Genomic DNA, 21,647 nt, shown 5'->3' with positions numbered 1-21,647 from the left:
TCGAGAGTCGTCTTTGTTAATTGTTTTTTTTACTGCTAGAATAAATATAGCTATCAAATTACTGAGGTACGGTTTTTTTAAATTCCTCTACTTTCGGACGCTTTTCAAATATTTATAGGCGAAAGTATAAAAAACATTGTTCGTTCTGCCAAACGTTCTTATATTCATTTAGAATTACGATATTATAAAAATTTGACGATACAGTCAGAAATAATTTAGTTAACATAGAAAATTTTTGTCTTCGTTGATTTTTATTACCCAAGTAATCATAGCCTACGTCGAGTTTTCTGTTGTTATCTTCTTAATATATATAAATTACGTGTCACGTTGTTTGTCCGCGATGGACTCCTAAACTACCGAACCGATATCAATCAAATTTGCACACCGTGTGTAGTTTGATTCAACTTAAAAGATAGGATAGCTTACATCTCAATTTATACCCGCAATATTATTTTATTGCAAAATATTTGTTTATTATTTGATAGTCACAATTCTAACAGATGGCGCTGTGTTGAAAGTACCAACGTTTCACATAAGCTACAATTTAATGGCATAACCACCAAAAAAGCATCGTGGATTGGGTTGGATAATGGATTGCGTTTCTCTTGAATAGTTTACTACCATGTAATACAACAAAAATCTTAGCCACAGCAACGCTTGGCCGAGTCTACTAGTACAATATAAACTTTACACACAAACACATACGTACGCACAACAGAAACGCACTAGGCCTTAGAGTATCTATTTTGTCATCATTTGTTTTTTCTAACCTGACACTTCTGTGCTTGACAGTTGACACCTTTTCCTCAAGATGTTTTCCATCACAGTACGTAAGTATTTAACGAAGAGCGGTTTGAATCGTCGACGACCGATCCCTTGGTGAGATGTGGGATCTCTGTGCATCTCCTACCGTATTTACCACGGAGAGGTTTCACAGTTGTTGGCAAGCAGCTGAGTTTCACCATCGGACGTCGAAGCAGAATAAGAAATTCCATCCATATCACCTCGGTCCCTCGTTACACAACTGCCTTTTAAGCCTTTTTAAGGCAGATTTTGCCGCGTACCACCACAATGTGGAATCAGCTGCCTACTGAAGTATTTCCGAACCAATTCGACTTAGGAGGACTTCGTCCTTCAAGAAAGGAGCGTACCAAATCTTTAAAGGCAGTCGCCCTCGCATTCTGAGTGTCCATGGGCGGTAGTATCAACACATCAGGTGAACCTTTTGCCCCGTTCTAAAAAAAAACAGCACAGAAGCCATTAGCTAGCACGGTCCCACAGATCATTTAGATTAGATACAATTTACTAGGGATTTTTAGGACATTTTTATGCAAAGTATTTTTTATATAATCTGTACCTAAATAAAACACTTGAGATTCTGTCAAATTTCATTTAAATTACGTAAATTTATAATCTGTAGCGACACCTACAATTTACAATCACTGCCATGACGTCATTCACTGAAAGGCGCCAAAATTCCGACCGCTAAGGATAAATATTAAATACAACTTAGCCAATTTCTGACAGAAAAAAGTTCGCACAAGCACAAGTTCGACTCCATCAAATATTTATTGGATTTTACGTTCGGTCGTACTTAGTTCGTTTCTGAATCTTTGTAAGAAGTTTATGATTCCCAGACTTGATGACCGTAACCACTGAGTCACTTGTGTAAAAATAATTTACAAATAAAGCAAACTAATGTTACCAGACACTTAGATTAAGTAGCTATCACGAAAGTATATTTTGTTTGCGCGATAAACGTCCTGCTTCCGCCCAATCGGAAACGTGATATCATTGGCCAGTATGTAGCCCAATCAGATGGCTTTATTTTAAAAATCGAATTTATGAAAATTAAGATTTTTAGTTAAATTAGATTAATTTCATTTTTATGTTTATAGATTAAACGCGTTTTTAATGCAAAAATTGCTTTTTATAACATTTAAGCTCTAAAATAATTAAAACACGCGCACGTAAAAATACATCAACACATTTTGTTATTCCTAAAAACTTTTACCTGCCGCTAAAAACGTTTTAGCAAAAAAGTTCTTATCTATTCAGATAAGCTACTTGTAACTAGACAGTAGATAACATTTATTTGTCTATAGTCTCAAGTAGACTTTAAAAAAGTTCAAGTGGAACGTCTAAAAATAAATGGACGCTTACGACGTTATAAAACGAAGATAAAATGAAAGAAACTCCGCCCATTCGTGTAACCAATCAGAATATGGACACACAAATTCATCTCTAGTATTTGTTTAGAGGCCGACCTCTTTTGTCGTTTCCCGCGTATTATCCTGTCATTGCGTGACGTTTTTTTTATTAGCTGCCAGTGTTAGTGTAATCGTTTTATATGGTAAAGAAAAAGAAATATATTTTTATTCTGTGTTAATAGTGAATAACCGTAATATAAAAAAGTGATGTGATATTTCTACATCGTGACTGTTTGTGATAATATAATAAATATTATAGGTAAGGATTTCAACCAATAAAATTATGTTCAACATTTAATTCATATTTTTTCAGATATGATTTGTGCCTATTACTTCGAATCGAATCCAGGACTTCGTATATATTTATATGTTATCGTAATTGACGCTTTATATTAATAGGAATATAAATTATTTATAATCAATTTCCTTACCAGATAAATAATATTATAAATAACAACGCTGTATAGGTTTTGGCATTAAATTCTTTGATTTTTTTGTCTCTCTTTGACAGTTCAGACAATTTTAAATACCTATCTTCTAAGCATATAAAATTCTCGTGTCACAATGTTAGTTACCATACTCCTCCGAAACGGCTTGACCGGTTTTTATCAAATTTTATATGCATATTCAGTCGGTCTGAGAATCGTCTACTATCTATCTTTCAACCCCCTAAGTGATAAGGGGTGTCCACCCCAAAAAATTTGTTTTTATTTTTTAGAATTTTTTTTTTTGTTTTTATTTTTTTTAATACATCGTACAAAAATACCTAGGTACATATACCCCTAATTTTAAGACCTCTACGATCAACCCCTATTTTTTATTATTGTTAGCTATTTTTATTGAACTAAAAAAAATTGTCCTAGAAATAATATACATGGCAAAACAGCAAACAGCCGGGTCAGCAAGTATATATTATAATTATACAGTGGCGCTACAACGCTTTAGAGGTCTCGACCTCGGGCCAAATTTGTTACTTAAATGTATCCTTACTAAAATTAAACATTAAAGACGGCCAGAGGTCATAGGGATCGTAACACCCCTTGGCTCTCTATTTCGCCTAATTCCTATTTAATAGTTAAGTAGTCGAGGTAAGGGGGCGTCCATAAATTACGTGAGGTGATTAAGGGGGGGAAGGGGTCGAGTCAAATCTCATTTAATCTTACGTTGGAGAGAGGGGGTCTCGGCAAATATCACGCAATTTTTTTCTGATAGAAAATTTTTTTTAGGAAAACGGTTGACCCTAAAGGCCATCTCTGCAACTTCCCGCTAACTCCATACCTAAACTATCAACATTTCACTTTTTCGAATTCTGTGTTATTTTGAGGTCTCCGAGCTCAAAAAGATAGCTTCTTACGCGTTTACGTAACCGACACTTGGGGGTCAACAAATTGGGGGTTGGGGGAGGGGGTGGAATAAAATCTCAAGACATCTCACCAGGGGGGGGGGGGACAGAAAATTTAAAAGAACAGCTCACGTAATTTATGGACGCCCCCTAACCAAAGAGAGAGGCGCTGGACAGAAACCGGTGGAAGCAGTCCACTCCAGATGTTTCCTTGCTGACCACGATTAGACATGAGCTACCGACTGAAGAGAGATCCGTCTCTATGAGAATGGTTAAATAATCCATTGGAATTAAACCTAAAAGGATCTTCATATCTATTAACATAAAATGTCTACAAGAGATCACTTCTGTTTATACATATTTCTGATCTAAGACCTCTTTAAGAGCAAAGGGCTCTTCAGCATCTGCCAATCTTCAACATGTTTAACACAAAATAATATAACAATTAAATACATACATAGTAATAATAGTGGTCCCAGTACTGTATCTACCTTTAATGTTGTCATTGCCTCGCCTTATTCGTTAAGGAAAGTACCAGCTCTGGGGTACTTTTTTGCTTACTTTTTTACTTACTTACTTTGGGACTGCGCTGGGGTACACTGGTGCAACAAGACGCCAACTTAAATCTTTAATTAGCGCCTGCACCCACGTTTCAAGTGCTTTAGTTTCGGCTCTTCTTCATCCCTAAATTTCTCTCCATCGAGATCCAATCCACAGGCCAAATCTGGAGATAATAATAATAAATCCTTTATTTGCCATGATATTGGTACAAAATAAAATAAAAACAACAACAAGAAAAGTCCGCACAATCAGCCATACAATAACAGGCATGCAAATGTCATAATAAGAAGTCATTTATGAGTAATTGTTGCACCTTGACTTTAAAAATCTAATCACCTTCCTTACGGTGGATGCGGCATTTTGAGGTACCTCCTCGATCTTAAACCATGTCTGATAGTGACGTTTTAACAAAAACAGTCAATCGAATTTTAGTTTTGACACAAGTTTCATAACATAAACAGACAAATGTGCCGGGCATATGTGTTTTATAGGCTTATCATATGTTTATCGCGTTGTCCGATCCGATGTTACGAGATTTTACATGTAAATAAGTTTTAAAAATATTTAATTCAAAATAATGTAATAAATCTAAGAATTTATTTCCAACACATTATACTGTGTAGTATTAAAATTATCTTAACATACATAATAGGTAATAATAATAGCTCAAATATAAGAGTCTTTTCTCCAAATTTGTTTGTGTTCCCTTTGGAGTAGAGACTCTTAAAGATTTAAGTTGGTGCCTGGAAGATAGTACCGGTGACCCCAGAGCTGGTGCTTTCCTTAACGAATAAGTATCGCAATACAGCGGGGAAATGACAGCTGGAGTACTCTTTCTGGTGTTACTTTATAAATTACGCACAAACACACATATTACACATAGTCCAATGTTTCATAAATTTGTTTTCTCTATGGTTTAAAAGACATCTTCTATGCTCTTCCTTTCCTCTGTCTCACTCGATGGTGAGATCATCATAATGGTGTCGTAATTTTTAATAAACATCAGTAATTTACTATTTTGTTAATTGCGTTTACTGTATTTATTTATTATTTCGTCTAATATAAATTACATCCAACAAAAAACAATTATACTTACTAAATATATTAACATTGGAAGAGTAATATTAAAAAGGTTAAAACATTCATGAAAGGAAATGATTATACAATACATACATTAAACTAAAAAAAAATCAGTGGCACTACAACCTCTTTAGGCCTGGACCTCAGATTCATGATCATTTTTAAATATAATAGGCAAGAATGATTTTTTTAGTTCATTAGCCCACTTCTGAATATATCATATACCTCTGGATAAAGTAGTGTTTAATTATTCTGTTATATTCGCGAAGAATTAGAATGAGAGGTGTCTGAAATCCCAGGTTAGTTTTTGCAGACGGAATTTGGAAAATTCTGCTGACTTATACCGTGGGATTGAATTATGTGGTTCTTGTAACTCGTATTTTTTAAGCATACATTGTTTAGAATACACATAAATTTCTTATAATATCTACTTAATAATAATTTGCAAGAATATGGTACAAAAATGTTATGGAGGTACAATCTAAATTCGTATATTCTGCCTGTTAAGATAATTGTATTGAGCTGTGTTGGTCTAGTGGCTTCGGCGTGCGACTCTCATCCCTGAGGTCGTAGGTTCGATCCCCGGCTGTGCACCAATGTACTTTCTTTCTATGTGGGCAATTAATATTCGCTCAAACGGTGAAGGAAAACATCGTAAGGAAACCGATATGTCTAGACCCCAAAAGTCGACGGCATGTTTCAGGCACTGGTTGATGATCACCTACTTGCCTATTACATTGAAAAATGATCATGAAACAGATTCAGAAATCTGAGGTCCAGACCTAAAGAAGTTGTAGCGCCACTGATTTTTTTAAAGATAATTGTATATACTGTATATTTGATTATTATGTTTAGGTTTTAATAAATTATATTTATTGTAGAAATAATTCATCAATGAGGTGACAGAATTTAACAAATTGGATACAGGATATATATATATATACAGGGTGGTCAAAAAGTCGTGGATAAAACGCAAATAGGGGATAGATGAGGTCATCAGCTGCAAAAATTGTTCTACGGGAGGTCTCTAAGCTCAACCCCTGCAGAGTTATAATTTATTTTGCGTTTTATAAGAAAATTGACATTTTTTACTAATTCTTATTAAAATTTGTAAAAATTTACATCCTGTATCTTTTTCATAACATCCACTAGATTGGTAGGTACTGATGAGTTCTTCCGTTAGACATACTATTTAAAGTTGCTTATTGAGTGTATTGTAAATTGTAAAAGGATGTAAATTTTTTCGAATTTTAATAAGGATTAGTAAAAAAAGTCAATTTTCGTATAAAACGCAAAATAAATTATAACTCTGCAGGGGTTAAGCTTAGATTCCTCCCGTAGAACAATTTTTTACAGCTCCTCATCTATCCCCTATTTGCGTTTTATCCACGACTTTTTGACCACCCTGTATAGTATAAAATTAAAAATCTGAGCCCAGATCAAGGGTATAATACCACAGGTTTCTGGCTGACCATGCTGTATGGTGGTGTAAAATAACATCTTCTATTCCAGATATGTCGAGTTACGGCAGTACCACTCCCCCAGACGAAGGCTTTGATAGATATGAGCCGCCATTTTACTGTCAACAAACACATCAAGGTACGATATCTTGAGAAATGTTCGGATTACCTACTGAGCTTAAGACAAAAAACATGGCGATTAAAAAGAGTGTCGGAGAGTTTATTGCCAGTTCTTCCGTTGCCCTTGTGAATGTGAGTGAATGTTAAATGCGCACATATACTGTCAAGTAGAATGTCAAAAAAGAAATATACATTAAATGCTTCTAATTTCACATTTACTGCTCATCTCAAATCAAAGGCGTAGAACGGAAAAGAAGAACTGGCAGTAAAGTCTCCGCCACTGCCAGGCAGATGGCACTGCAGTCGGTATCTAGGTCTTATCTATACAGCAAATAGACAGCTGGTATATATATAAATCTTCTGTGTATTTTTTTGTAATTAAACTCCTAAACGGCTGGACAGATTTTGATGTTATTTTTACATTATTAGATTTATTTTGAATCCGTTCGTATTATCTATATAAATGTTTGTTACAGTAATAGAAGACAATTTTATTGCACTCGAGAAACCACTAGGCCCATGAGCATAGTGCATTAATAATTATTTAAGCTGCAATAGATGTGTCAATAAATTTGGTATATTTTAGGTAGTCCAATGGATGGTGGCATCTACTGGCCCAATGCGGGGGAAGTTCACGAGTTCGATTCCCAAGATATGTATCACGAAACGAATTTCATCAGCAGAAATTATGGTGAGTATTTTTAATATTTTTTTTAATGGGGCTGTCCAATAATCACGTGATGATTTTTTAACATTTTTTAACCACGTGAGGGTAGGGAGGCTCCCCTATGGTGATACGTGGTGAGATTTGAGACTACCCACCAAAAATCACGTGTATTTTTGTACCTACAAAAGAATCTTAAATTGTTTATAATATTATTTTTAAGTAACTGTATAATCTTATTCTATTCTAGAAATTTAAGGACCATGATAAAATGTCTGGTCAGAAAGGTTGCAGGTTGGGTTTGACTGGCATAAAAATAATATTAAAGGAATGGTGTAATTATGCGAATCAAATTATTTTTGCCAAAGTCAAAGTCAAAGTCAAATCATTTATTTCAATTAGAGTCTAATTATTAGACCATCTAAAATGGCACTTTTGAACGTCAAAAAAAAATATATATATAAAGAAGATTCTAGTTGCCCCTTCCAAAAGGTAGTTTCGTGTGGAGAAGAATGGGCAAGAAACTCCACACTGCCATTAATGGACAGCCCCTATGATATGAGTTTTCCCACCTAGAAACCATCCGCAGTCCTCACGATTTTCTTTTGCAAACCAGCTCAGCTCCCAGTAGAGGTGGACTAGGTTTAGCATACTCAAAGGCCAACCAACATAGGTGTCTGAACTGGCGGAGGAGGGTTGCAATGCTTGCAAAGATGCTTCAACATCAGCAGCGCTACGGATATTGTGAGAAACGCAATTTGGATCAAGACGAAAGGTACGTACGCCGTATACCAATGGCGTACGTACCTTTTTAGGTCTGGGTCAGATTTATCTGTTCCGTGATCACTTCTAATAGGCAAGTATGTGATCAACTTGCTGTCTGACACATCGTCGTCTTTTTGGTATTAGTTTTCATCACGAATGCAAACATAGACTAATAGTCGATTGGTGCACAGCGGGGAATGAATCTACTACCTCAGGGAGGAGGGTTGCTTGTTGAAGCCACTAGGCCAACACACAGTGGCATAACTATACCATCTGGGGCCCGTGGCAATTCTTTTGATGGGGCCATATCAGTGAAAATCTTCTCTACTCAGTTTAATTTTAATAAACTTCGAGATTTTCAGCGTACTCAATTACACATTGTATATGTCCCACTTATGGCCATAGGCCTCCTCTCTTGGGCGAAAGGGGAATGGTCTGTAGTCCCCCACGCTAGCCCAGTGCGTATTGGAGACTTCAGATTCATCCATAGAACTTAATATCTCTTGGGCAGGGGTACTCTTGGGTAGGGGTCCCGTGGCATTTTGCCAGCCCTGCCCCCCTGTTGTTACGCCACTGCCAACACAGCTGTGCAATGAATCTTCTACCTTGAACTAACGCAGGTTAAATGGTGAATAGGCTTTTCTGGATCCTAGGCTTCTATTAGCTGTGGCCGTAGTCTCCTCGTAATCGTCTACGACCAGCCACTTTCTGCATCTTCTACCACATTTACCATGGAGAGTGTTCAGAGGAGTTGTTCGGAGCTTGAACTGAGCGTTTTTGCCGCACACCTGCACTAAGTGGAACCAGGTGCCCACTGAAGTATCTCCGAACCAATTAGGACTTAGGGTCCTTCAAGAAACGAGCGTGCAACTCTTTAAAGGCCGGCACGCACTTGCGAGCCTTCTTGCCTCCTATTACATAAAGAAAAATACAATTATTCATGTCATTCACTCTTGTTACAGGCTACGACGAAATGCAAGTATCGAATGAGTCGTACGAAGGATTCCATCATAATATCATACATCATAACTTTTCACAAAATGCAGGTAAATACATATTTATAAAATAATAATATTTATTACGTAAATATACAGAATACCCGGGTTAAAAAGCTACTAAAAACACACACTATGTAGATTAAGTATACACCTCTAAATTTAAAATATACATTAGTATTTAAATTAAACAAAAACAATTAAAACCCAATACCTAAAATGTTTAGGTATTGGGTTTTATAGAATAATAAATTAAGAATAAAAATAGTCTTATAAAAAATAATAAAATAATTAATAAAAACTTGCTATATCAGAATGTGCCATCAATGCCACATTTAGTAAAAAATCTAATTCGAACAGCTATGTTTTGCTTGACTGATCGAGTTTATTATGTCTACCCACATTGTTGCTGTTTTGTTTTGTTATTTTATATACTTACATCTGTGCGCTCTAATTTTTAATCTTAGTTTTAAATATTGTTTCTCAGTAAGTGAATTATGTATGCAATACGTATGAGAAATAAAGTTATTCTTAAACCTAGAGAATACAGAATAAATTTAGACTTGGCGGCTCTACTATTTACCTATTAATGTACCGAACATTATTTGTCTTAAGGATGGTGGGGTACAATTGGAAACCAGACGGTACTTACAGTTGGCCTGCTATGTACTGAAAGTCGTAGAGGGTGGTAAGCAACCCAAGTGTTCTCCAAGAACTCGGGCTCTTTCCTAGGTCTTGGTACCTTGGGAAAATGCGACGGCGAAGGCCTAGGTTATTTGATACCAAGGTCCAGAACCAGTCTGTTGCACAGATACCCCGACACTATCGACATATTTATATGTTCGCAGAACGAGTTCGCAGAAGCGTTGTGTATATTATGTGTTAAATCTTATATATTTTTATTAATTTTATCTCGTCATTATCGTATTGGCATAGTATGTAATGAAGCGTTAAAGTATTACGTCACACATTTTTTTTAGATTATTGATAAACCCCCCCCCCCCCCCATGTAATGCGCCGTAACGTTTTTCTGTACTCAATAGTAAAACGTTTCGTGACCTCCCACAGTGACTCTTTATACCTAAAAGTTACCATTACGTAAGTCGTAAATAATATTAACAATAGCGCGTAATGCAATCCCCGCCTCGCATCGTAACGTTTTACAAAAGGACCCCCTCCCCCCAAAATTCGTTACGTATTACTTGAACGCTCCTTTAAAGGATAGTGTATGTATTTCTGTAAACAATTGAAATAAATATTTTGCGTTTGTTTTAGGAATAGACTGCGACATGCAATCTCTGCCACGCTACGACCGCGCGCAGCCGTCGTTCGTCCGAGTTGTCAAACGGAGAACCACAGCTAATAAAAAGGAAAGACGACGAACACAGAGTATAAACACAGCGTTCACAGACTTGAGGGAGTGTATACCTAATGTGCCGCCGGATACGAAGCTGTCAAAGGTGAATCTGACATTTATAATTACACTCCGATTTTAAGACGAGACTCAGCTAAATGTCACTCGGTGTCAAAAAGGTGTTGGATTTTGACAGCAGTGACAGCTAAGTCTCGACTCTGAATCGTACCCATAGATTTGTTTTTTATAAACTAATGTTGATAATTGGTAAGTTATGGTCAACTGTAAATATTTTTCTATTGTATTGATAATCTTTATGGTTCTTGTCTTTTTTTAATTCATAAAGCACAGAACATGAAAAAAATACACAGAAATAATATTCTTACGTATTAAGTCCGAAATCCGTAACTTTTTAATATTTAAAAAAATGGCACGTTTTTTTTTTATAAACTTGACATTAAAAAAATAAATGTTAGTCTATGTATTGTCTATAGAAAGAAAGACGTCGTACTCAAAACATAAACACAGCATTTACTGACCTAAGGGGCCGTATACCTAATGTCCCGCCCGATACAAAACTGTCAAAGGTATGATTTTAATATATTTTTAAAACTTCCCATAGATATTTTTTTAATTCTAGAATAGATATTACAAATACCATAGATAAAAAATCAAGCGTCTGTGTCAGATTTAAATTTGGAATTCCGAAGTAGTCTTTAGGTGGTACAGTGCCTCATACTCTTCTTGGCTGACGGCTGACATTGGTACTACCGTCGCCATTTTAAAATGGCAGTCTGATATTCTTTATTTTCTGTAATTTCTTGGTTTCTCAAAAATTTCTCAAATCATAACTTCTTGTTTACTTCGAACTCCACTGTGAAAAAAAAAATACTCTACTGAAAAGTGTATTACAAGTTTTGGCGCATTTAATAGGGATTTTGAAAAGGTATTACACATGGCCATGAGTCGCTCTTTTATCTTTCTAGGAAGAATTACATACAACGATTGTGAAATAATTGTATTAAAACAATTATTTCTCAATGGTTGTTTGTAGGAAACAAAACATGATATATATGTATATGTCTAATGAATAGTCAATATATGTCTATTTTATAATATTTAAAAATAAGTCCTCTGCCGTGTTTATCGATTCATAATTTCATACGCGAACCGGTGCGAACGCTGAACCATTACTATCGAATAATAAAACTGTATCTCCATTGTAGAAGTTTTATTTGCTTTGACGTTATGGTAACTACGATGACGCTGTCATAAACAAAAGAAACTAAGGGTAAGAATCAGATATTAAAGAATAAGCTTTGGCATTGACTGCCGGTGGGATTAACTAAGAGAAACGACCTCCAATTGCTCAAAGAAGGATGTACTCCTCGGGGCCGTTCAAGTACTACGTAAGCAGATTTACTGCAATTTATCCCTCCCCCCTCCTCTTGTCAGCAAAAGTAAGCAAAGCTCACAAAAGTAATAGTACATAAACGTATTAATTTTTTATAGGAATCCTTGAAAATGCATTTCGTTTTCAAGCATAGACAATGTGTGGGTAATATGTGTAAAAAAGTAAATAATTACTGTTGACGTAATCACCAAATAAGAAAATCAAAGACCCCCTGCCCCCATAGTGCTCACGTAATACTTGAACGGCCTCCTCCCTCGAAGGCCGGCAAGGCGCCTACTAAAAATGGGTGTCCTTTGAATGCCCTTTTTGGGCGTCCCGTAGGTTCGTTTGCCCCTCCCCCCCCCTATTCTATAAAAAAGAACGAGACGTACCGCTAAGTCTGACTCTTGAATGTCAAAACCGTAATTTGACAGTCCTCGCTAGGTGTCAACTTTAAACTTACACATATGTAATCGTTTATTAAAAGGTTTTATCAGTATAGGTATAATCATTTGTCAAAATTAAGATTTCGTACTCAGTATTCTGAAAATCTGACCCAGTTCTTTAAACTAGAGCTGGTGAAAAAAAAAAGTAGCAGCTGCCCACTGAAGTATTTTCGAATCAATTCGACTGAGGGTCCACCAAGAAGGTCGTTTATTAAAAAAAATATGTTTTAGTAAAAATTATTATTTAAGTAAGAATAATCGTTTTTTGATAATTTCACTCATAACCAACTTTATAAATTAATAATAATAATTCTAGATATTGTATAAATTAAAAGCATAATATTTTACTTGTATTACACGATATATTATACGAATAATATAAAGAGGAAATATTTCTATTCGAATACACGCAGAAATACATTATAATTTTAAAAATATTTAAAAAATGTTCACTCATATTAATTTCAATAGTAGGGAATTGATATTTAATCCAATTTTAATCTAAATTCCCAAACGCTTAAAAGCTTGCAATTTTTTTGCCTGGAACTAGGTATATACTAGTTACCTAGTATATAACAGGTCAACAACATTAAAAAAAACCAATTTAATTGGACGTTATAACTAATAATTAGGAATGTGGTTTATTTGTCATCATATCATTCAAATATACAGTATTTATAATTGTCTTAATCTAAATAGTAATAATAAAAATAAGCTTTCCTTACTAAGCGATTAAGTATCGCAATAGAGGGGGAAATGCTGCCAGCGTTAAAAGAACACTGCCACAGGGACCAAACTTTTAAAATTTGTTTTAATTTTCTTTTGATTATTAAATAATCGTTAGAATTATATATATTTGGTATTTAAATAAAACACTTTGATCACAAAACTGCCCGCGCCTTTTAATTTTTACGAATTGACAGATACAAAAATACAGATAACTGAAATATTCCACAGATAAAGACACTGCGACTGGCGACATCGTACATCTCTTACTTATTGAAGGTGTTAGAGAGTGACGGCGAACCTGCGGGCGGCTTCAGAGCCGAGTTGCACCACAATCCACCACGCAGACGGACAAATGAACATGGACAGGTATTATTTAATTATGTATCAAAGATTTTGGCCCTGTTGGATTGTCTATAAAAATTAAATGAAATACAGCATGTATTTAATTAGTTAAAAAAAGATACACAAACAAAAATTTACATAGGAACCAATTTACCAATTCTTAAAAGGCTAGCAACGGACTCGCGAGCCCTCTGGCATTGAGTGTCCATGGGCGACGGTCTTACTTGTTTATATATTTAAAAAAAAGAACACAACAATAACAATTGATTGCACGCCATTTCTGCCAAAACCCTCCATCTTTTAGTCGATACCAACTCCGGGGAAATAAATACAGATAACACAACTATTTTACTTTTTGACATGTAACACCTTTTCTCTTCAGTCACCGTGACCACGCACGCTGTAAAGCACGCGAAACGTAATATAATTATGTTTATAATAAAACATAACTTCAAATCTTCTACTGTATACTTGATTGGTTAGTTAGTTAAATGTATTTTTTCCTTTCGTAAATATTGAACCTTTTTGTATTTGTATTCCATCTTCGAGTATATTTTCAGTATAATATTATTTATTACTAAACTTCGTTAATTTAAAAAAAATCTCCATTGGCCTCGCACGCCTAACCGTTTACAATATTCACTAGAGTACACAGACTAAAACACTTGTTCGGCGTCAGTGAGTGCATTCCCTTGAGAAAGTCTCAAGTGGGATTTTTAGTATTCAATTACCTAATTGATGCAGATAACGTGTATGCACTTCAAATTATTTATATAGATAGTACGGTTAATGTTCTGTAGTTAAAAATTTAACCGTTTATTATCTATCTATCTATCTTGCGGACTTATACATAGCGGTGATGTTAGTTATTTCGACTACGTATTTGCGTGTTGTTCCCACGAGAATGTAAATGCGTGCTATTTCACCTACTGCTGATAGAGGACAAATCTTTGTTTTTAATTTATTTTATTATTATTTATTTCTTAAGATGGTGGAACATGGTGTAATTTTTTTTTTATAGAACAGGGGGCAAACGGGCAGGAGGCTCACCTGATGTTAAGTGATATCGCCGCCCATGGACACTCTCAATGCAATGGTTGCAGCTTATAAATGTTGTGTAAATCAAAAAACTTGGCGATTAAAAAGAGTGGCGGAGTTTATTGCCAGTTCTTCTCTTCCGTTCTACGCCCTTGAGGACTGACAGTAAATGTAAAATTAGAAGCATTTAATATGTATTTCTTTTTGACGTTCATACACTACATTGTGTTACCTATATGAATAAATGATTTTGACTTTTGACTTGCGGAATATAAACGGCTCAGGTAAGAGTCTTTCCTCCAACTTCTTTTTTTCCAAAGGGACAAAAGCACCAGCATGTTAAGGAAATCACCAGCTCTGGTATCTTCTGGACCAAGTTAAACCTTAATTAATATTTTATTCGATGAATGCGAGCGATTAACAACATTCCACCATAACAAAGGATCTGTTTGGCTAGAGGGCGTAGGTTCGAACCCCGGTTGTGCAGCAATTTTTAACCGCTCGTACGATAAAAGAACACGTGTTAAAACCGGCATTAGACTCGTACGGTGAGTAAGTAGTAAGAACTCGTGTAAAAACCGGCATGCCTTAGAAGGTCGTCGGCGTGTCACAAAAGCTTGATCACCTATTTGCTTGAAATAGAAATCCGGGGCCTAGAACAAGGGTTGTAAGCGCATCTGTTTTGGTTTCTGAAGTTTTTTTTTTTTTTTTTGGACAATTCACACCAATTGACCTAGTCCCATGCTAAGCTGGTGAAGCTTGTGTTATGGGTACTAGGCAACGGATATAGATACATATTATAGATAGATAGACATATAAATACATATTTAAACACCCAAGACCTAAGCACAACACCACATGCTCATCACATCTATGTTTGTCTCAGCCGGGGATCGAACCCGGGACCCATGGATTCGCAGTCAGGGGTACTAACCACTAGACCAATGAGCCGTCAATCAACCATCGTATTATAGTTTATTAATGCGTTAGGTCTGGGCCTCAGATGTCTGTGTCTGTTTCATGATCATTTGTCAATGTAATAGGTAAGTTGGTGATCAGCCTCCTGCGATCACACGCCGTCGATTTATGGGTCTAAGGCAAGCCGGTTTCCTCACGATGTTTTCCTTCACTGTTCGAGCAAAAGTTAAATGTGCACATAGAAAGTCCATTGGTGCTGGGGATCGAACCTGAGACGTCAGGGATAAGAGCATGCTGAAGCCACTAGGCTAACACTGCTCTCCCTTAATATTAATATAAATTCTTATAATACACTAGCTGATCCAGCAAACGTCGTTTTGCCATATCATTTATAATAAAAAATAGGGGTTGATCGTAGAGGGGTGCAACATTGGGGGTTGTATGTATTTTTTAATGCTGTATCATAAAAACATGTATCTAAAAATTAAAAAAAAAAATTAGGGTTGGACTACCCTTAACATTTAGGGGGATGAAAAATAGTTGTCCGATTCTCAGACTTCTATATGCACACAAAATTTCATGAGAATCGGTCAAGCCGTTTCGGAGGAGTTACTAACACCGCGACACGAGAATTTTATATATTAGATTTTGAGTGTAAAAGTTTGCTAGAAGGGAAATGTATTTCCTAATTTGTGGGCGTCGGGCCATGTGGTGTTATTAGATTAGCAGCGTAATAAAAGGGGATCTGGTTTCTGTTTAGCTGGGCTGTTTGGTATTTAATGGGTTTGAATCTTGGGGAAATATTATAAAGAGATTATAAATTAATTTAAAAAAACTTGCGTACGAAAATTTTGTTAATCTATATATAAAAATGAAACCCATTTTCCGTTGTCACGACATAACATGAAAACGGCTTGACCGATTTGTCTGATTCTTTTTTTATAATATTCCTTGAAGTACGAGGATGGTTCTTACGGAGATAAAAAATTAAAAAATTGAGTGAAAAAGCTATTATATTCGTATTTTCAACTTTCTTTTTTTATCTTACTAGCTAGACCGGTGTCCCGAATAGCAGAATAAGTATTAAAAAAAAATAAAGAATCGACTGTTAGGCGGTACGATGTTCGCCAAGTCAGCTAGTAAATTAATAAATTTATTGAAAATATTATTGTAAACATGATATAATTTTAGGTTTATTTGTAATTTCCAGTTTAAATTTACTTATTTTTTAAAACACATAAGATATATACAACAAAAATCAATTAAACTAAACATAAAAGGTTCAGGTTTACGAAACTAAATTGTATATATATTAAATAAAATTGTTTATACGATAGATAAAAATATATTTTTTATCTCTAAATATATTTAAGACATAAGGCGATCGTAAAATTATAAGTTTTTCAAGTCTCATTGAAAGAATCCTAAAAATGTAATTAGGAAATTAAGATTTTTAAATATATTAACCGTAATTATATGTAGTTATAGAACGATATTATTTAATGCAACAGGACAATAATCAAAATATAAAGGCGATACACTTCACATCAATTAAAATTACGTACTTTTAACGTATATCAACCAAAACAAGAAAACTAGATCTGAACAATGCATCGAAAAATCTGGGAGAAAAAAAAATTAATTACAACTAATACTCATATTAAGAAATGTTAAATAACCATTTTGTTTGGATTCATTAGTAATAATAATAATAGCTTTTACTTCAGATACGTATCTGTTTTATATAAATCTTCTTTTATGTATCTGTGTGCCCTTTTTTGGCAAAGGCCGCTCAAATCCCGCCATTCCTCTCTGCACTGTGCCCCTTTCTGCCATGTACCACCGGCTATTTCTTTAATTTCGTGTATCCACCTTCTAAATTGTCTTTCTCTTTTTTGTTTGCTCCACTTTTCCGTTCCTCTTGCCATGTGCCCCGCCTATTATTAAAGATTAATTATTAAAGCTCAAACAGTAATATTATTTAATGTAGAATTAAAAAGTTTAACTAGCAACAAGGTATCTTGGTTAAATCAAATCGCAATATTTGGTCGAAACGCCTTGTATCTAGGTCAAGTACCTGTTCGATTTGTTTATGGTACCGACACGTGCTCGCTCTTCCTGTTTACAACCTGTGTCTGGTTTACAGTCTCTGGTTTACGTCAAAGTCAGTAACTTTTTTATCGTTTCACCGGATACTGGTAATAATTATATTTTTAGCACTGAAGGACTTCAAGGATATTCTTATTTATTTATTTATATAAGTTTTCCAACGACACTCTGATACAAGGGTACAAGAAAAATAAAATACAATGTTTAACGTGACAAGCACTTATAGGCAAACAATATACACGAAAAGATAAAAAAAAAATAAACGAAAAAGGATTTCAAAGTGTGAGGGGAGCAACTATGGATACAGACCCTAGCTCTTTTTAGCAAAACGCCAAAACTTTTGAAGTTATACTTCTTTTGACGCGGTAGGGAAAAATGATGAGAGTAAATTTTTATGCGCGTGCACACCGTCACAAAAAACCGTCACCCTGAAATTAGCTATAGTCAACATTTTAGTTTTTTCTACAAAAGTAGAATACAATTTTTGAAAATATTTTATCTTGTTACGCCAAAGAAGTATAACTTCTAATTTTTTTTTCTGAAAGAAATACCTGGGGTATCTAAGGATACAGAAAATTTAAATTCAGTTAAAAGGTTGGGGGCAATCAGCCTGATTCTTTAATATCTAAAGCAAACATTATATAAATTAATTTTCTTTGATTCTCCAATGCCAACATCTTAAATCCTGGTTTCTAATGTTGGCAACTCTTTTTTCGATTTCTTTCTTTTTTCGATATTCTTTTTATCAATTACTGTTTGCCTAACAGTTTCTCATGGACTACTCTTTCGATCAACGTGGCGAAAATAATTTAAATTATACAAATATACAACAATTAATTTTTATTGCTTGATGTGGCCACCCCTAATACCATCTTAACTTCTCTTGCTTGCCTTCTTTGAAGCAATATTTTTTATTGGGTATTTTCTTTATTTATTTAGTTCGTAATCTTACAGCTAAAGTGCCAGTGGCGCTTCAACCTCTTTAGGTTTTGGCCTCAGATTTCTGAATCTATTTCATGATCATTTTTAAATCTAATAGGCAAGTAGGTGAGCCTCCAGTGCCTGACTCACGCCGTCGACTTTTTGGGCCTAAAACATGTCGGTTTCCTCACGATGTATGTTTTCCTTCACCGTTAGAGCGAGCACACATAGAAATAAAGTCCAATGGTGCACAGCCGCGGATCGAACCTACGACTTCGGTGATGAGTCGATTAAATCCTACAGCTAACTTATATAGAACAAAAAACAATTATACTAAAGATATAGGCAAAGATGAAATACGTAAAACAACACAACACAACTTCAAACATTTACGAAAATAACAAAGAAAAAATTAAAAATTAATAAATATATTTAACTTAACCTATTCGGCTGTGTTGTATGTTGGTGTGAAAGTTAGGGTTTGAAAAAAAACCAAATATACTAAAGATATAGCTAAACATGGAATACATATTTACAAAAAGGTTCAAACATTTACGAAAGGAAAAAAATTACAATTGATTTAACCAAGTAATACCTAGTTCGGCGATGTTGTATGATGGTGTGACGGATATGTGAGATGTGCGCATGATGCAAGCATATTCCGCAATAGATAGATAGATATCTACTGGTCGTCTTCAGACATAAAAAATCTATTAGATCAGAGGCCAAAATCATTTAGCATTAATAAATCTGTTTAATTATTTGAATTAAATGTGTCGTTTAGTTTCAAGTGCCCATAAAATAATGACGAACATTCATTGATTAACATATGGCGGTGGTACTTATCGGATAGCGGTTATCTGTGGCGGATAATATATATAAAATTCATCAGTCTGTGCGTTTTGATCGTGGGATCGCGCTTTCTTGTTATGTTACTTGGACTTAGGGGTTTAGCCAAGATGACTTAACAGTAGTATATGTAGAAAGTCGAAAACTTAATTTTTATGAAAATGACAGTTCGTGTCGGCAAATCTTAATATATATAAATTACGTGTCTCGTTGTTTGTCCGCTATGGACTCCTAAACTACCGAACCGATATCAATCAAATTTGCACACCGTGAGTAGTTTGATCCAGCTTAAAAGATAGGATAGCTTACATCTCAATTTAAACCCGCAATATTATTTTATTGCAACATATTTGTTTATTATTTGATAGTCACAATGACATAACCACCAAAAAGCATGGTGGTCCCTATGACTGGTGTTCTCCTACCGTTTCCCTTGAATAGTTTGCTACTATGTTATATAACAAAAACCTTAGCCACAGCAACGCTTGGCCGGTCTGCTAGTATTATTATACATTTAGTTTTCGATAGTCTTGCTGGGGGTGGTGAGCATACCAAGTGTTCTTCAAGAACTCTTTGTACCTAGGGGATATGCGACGGCGACGGTCTAGGGCCAGAATCTGTTGCACTGTTAAAGACTTGCACCTACTGAATTACTAATTCATCTAATAATAATTCATCATTGGGCAATCAAATAGTCTGCTTATGTGGTCTGAGGCAAACCGATTCTATTGTAGTTCGAAGGAACGTCGAATGGATTTTTAAGATCACCTAAACTCACACTTATACACAACATAACATAGTATGTTGTGTATAAGTACTATGCGTTGCCTTCCACAACTGAGCGTTTTTCAAGGCAGTTTTTGCCGCGCACCACCACTATGTGGAACCAGCTGCCCACTGAAGTGTTTCCGAACCAATTTGACTTTGGGTCCTTCAAGAAAAGAGCGTACCAATTCTTAAAAGGCCGGCAACGCACTCGCGAGCCCTCTGGCATTGAGAGTGTCCATGGACGGTGGTATCACTTAACATCAGGTGAGCCTCCTGCCCGTTTGCACCCCGTTCTATTAAAAAAAAAAAAAAAAATTACTCTTTGTATTTGTTAGTAAATAATGTTCATTTGTCAACAATATACCTTCTATTATAATCTAATTAAATACATATTTTCCGAGATGAAGACGAAAGGAGGATGAGAAGTTGTCAAAAGGGCACATTGGGAGTGACGAAATTTAAAAAAAAATATATTATTTTGTAAAAGAATGATTGTTCATTAGAATTAGAATGATTGTTATATTATTTTGAAAAGAATGTTCTTAATATACGAATACCATTTAATTTTATAGCCTATTAGACCGAATCTAACAAAAATATCCAATATTTATCGAAGTATTTGCTTCCAGAACTCAGACAAGAAGGGCAAAGGTAGGACGGGATGGCCGCAGCACGTTTGGGCCTTGGAGCTGAAGAGCGAACAGAACCTTCAAAGCTGAACATAGAAGAACTTTTAGTGGTATTAGGAATATATAAAAAAAAAATGTGTGTGTGTCAGCTACGACGAACGATTGGAGTTTACTCCTTACGAACGATAATTATGATATATATCGAATAGAAAAAAAGGGTAAATGAACGCATCTGCTAAAATGATAAGAGAAACAAACATATATCTGTAATTATTCGGATTATTTATATTACTTCAATAAAGCGTAATTCATAAAGTATGTTACAAAACAATATAAATAATAATAATAATAATAACAAAGAGGAGACTCCGAGAATGAGATGCGCTGTGTAATGTATTCCATCTCATTCTTTTACACGTTCAATCCTACAGATATATATGTTTGTCTCTTTCTACATAACGCCTCAACTTTTCGTGTTACACTTGATTTTACTCCTCATAAAATTTCCGTACCGGGCCTTATAACTCAAATCGTTTCTTAAGGAGTAAACTCCAAATACGATATTTACAATTATGTGAGTTTTATTCGTGTCCAAAATTTCTGTTTTTGCTTATAAATTTGGCGAAAAGATGATATTTAATTTAAATTAAACATTTTCTATGTTGCAGCGATATATTTTGGAGATAACTAAACTGTTACTATTAGGTCCATATCCGTATCTTAAGTCGCAATCTCGTCTTGAGCGCTGTCAAATGCATCAAACTTCATACACAAATAAAGGTTTGACAACTCTTGAAGCTAGATTTATTGAGACACAGTAGATACGGATCTCAGTGTCAACAATAGATCTGGTGTTTGAGATACCCAAGCAATAAAGTAATTTTCCTAAACACTTTATATTATTATTATTTTACGGGGCAGTACCACATTCTCTCAGAAAACCGGCGTGAAGTG

At 35.0% G+C, this 21,647-nt stretch overlaps 1 protein-coding gene across 2 annotated transcripts; it reads left to right on the top strand.

The window, feature by feature from the left end:
- The first annotated feature begins 2,118 nt into the window (after nucleotides 1-2,118).
- LOC125061447 (protein Fer3-like) lies at nucleotides 2,119-21,063 on the top strand. 2 transcript variants are annotated; one of them, XM_047666908.1, is made up of 8 exons: nucleotides 2,119-2,469; nucleotides 6,706-6,792; nucleotides 7,360-7,464; nucleotides 9,165-9,248; nucleotides 10,473-10,657; nucleotides 11,046-11,138; nucleotides 13,348-13,485; nucleotides 20,694-21,062. In XM_047666908.1, the coding sequence occupies exons 2-8, from the start codon at nucleotides 6,708-6,710 to the stop codon at nucleotides 20,781-20,783; spliced, it is 780 nt and encodes a 259-aa protein (XP_047522864.1). In that variant the 5' UTR covers nucleotides 2,119-2,469; nucleotides 6,706-6,707; the 3' UTR covers nucleotides 20,784-21,062. The 2 variants fall into 2 exon arrangements, with proteins under 2 accessions (XP_047522864.1, XP_047522865.1); XM_047666909.1 differs by lacking the exon at nucleotides 11,046-11,138 and having other exon boundaries at nucleotides 20,694-21,063.
- Nucleotides 21,064-21,647: the final 584 nt, after the last annotated feature.

Source organism: Pieris napi, chromosome 23, assembly GCF_905475465.1.
Source record: "Pieris napi chromosome 23, ilPieNapi1.2, whole genome shotgun sequence".
NCBI lineage: Eukaryota > Metazoa > Arthropoda > Insecta > Lepidoptera > Pieridae > Pieris > Pieris napi.
This window is presented reverse-complemented; position numbering and strand designations above follow the sequence as displayed.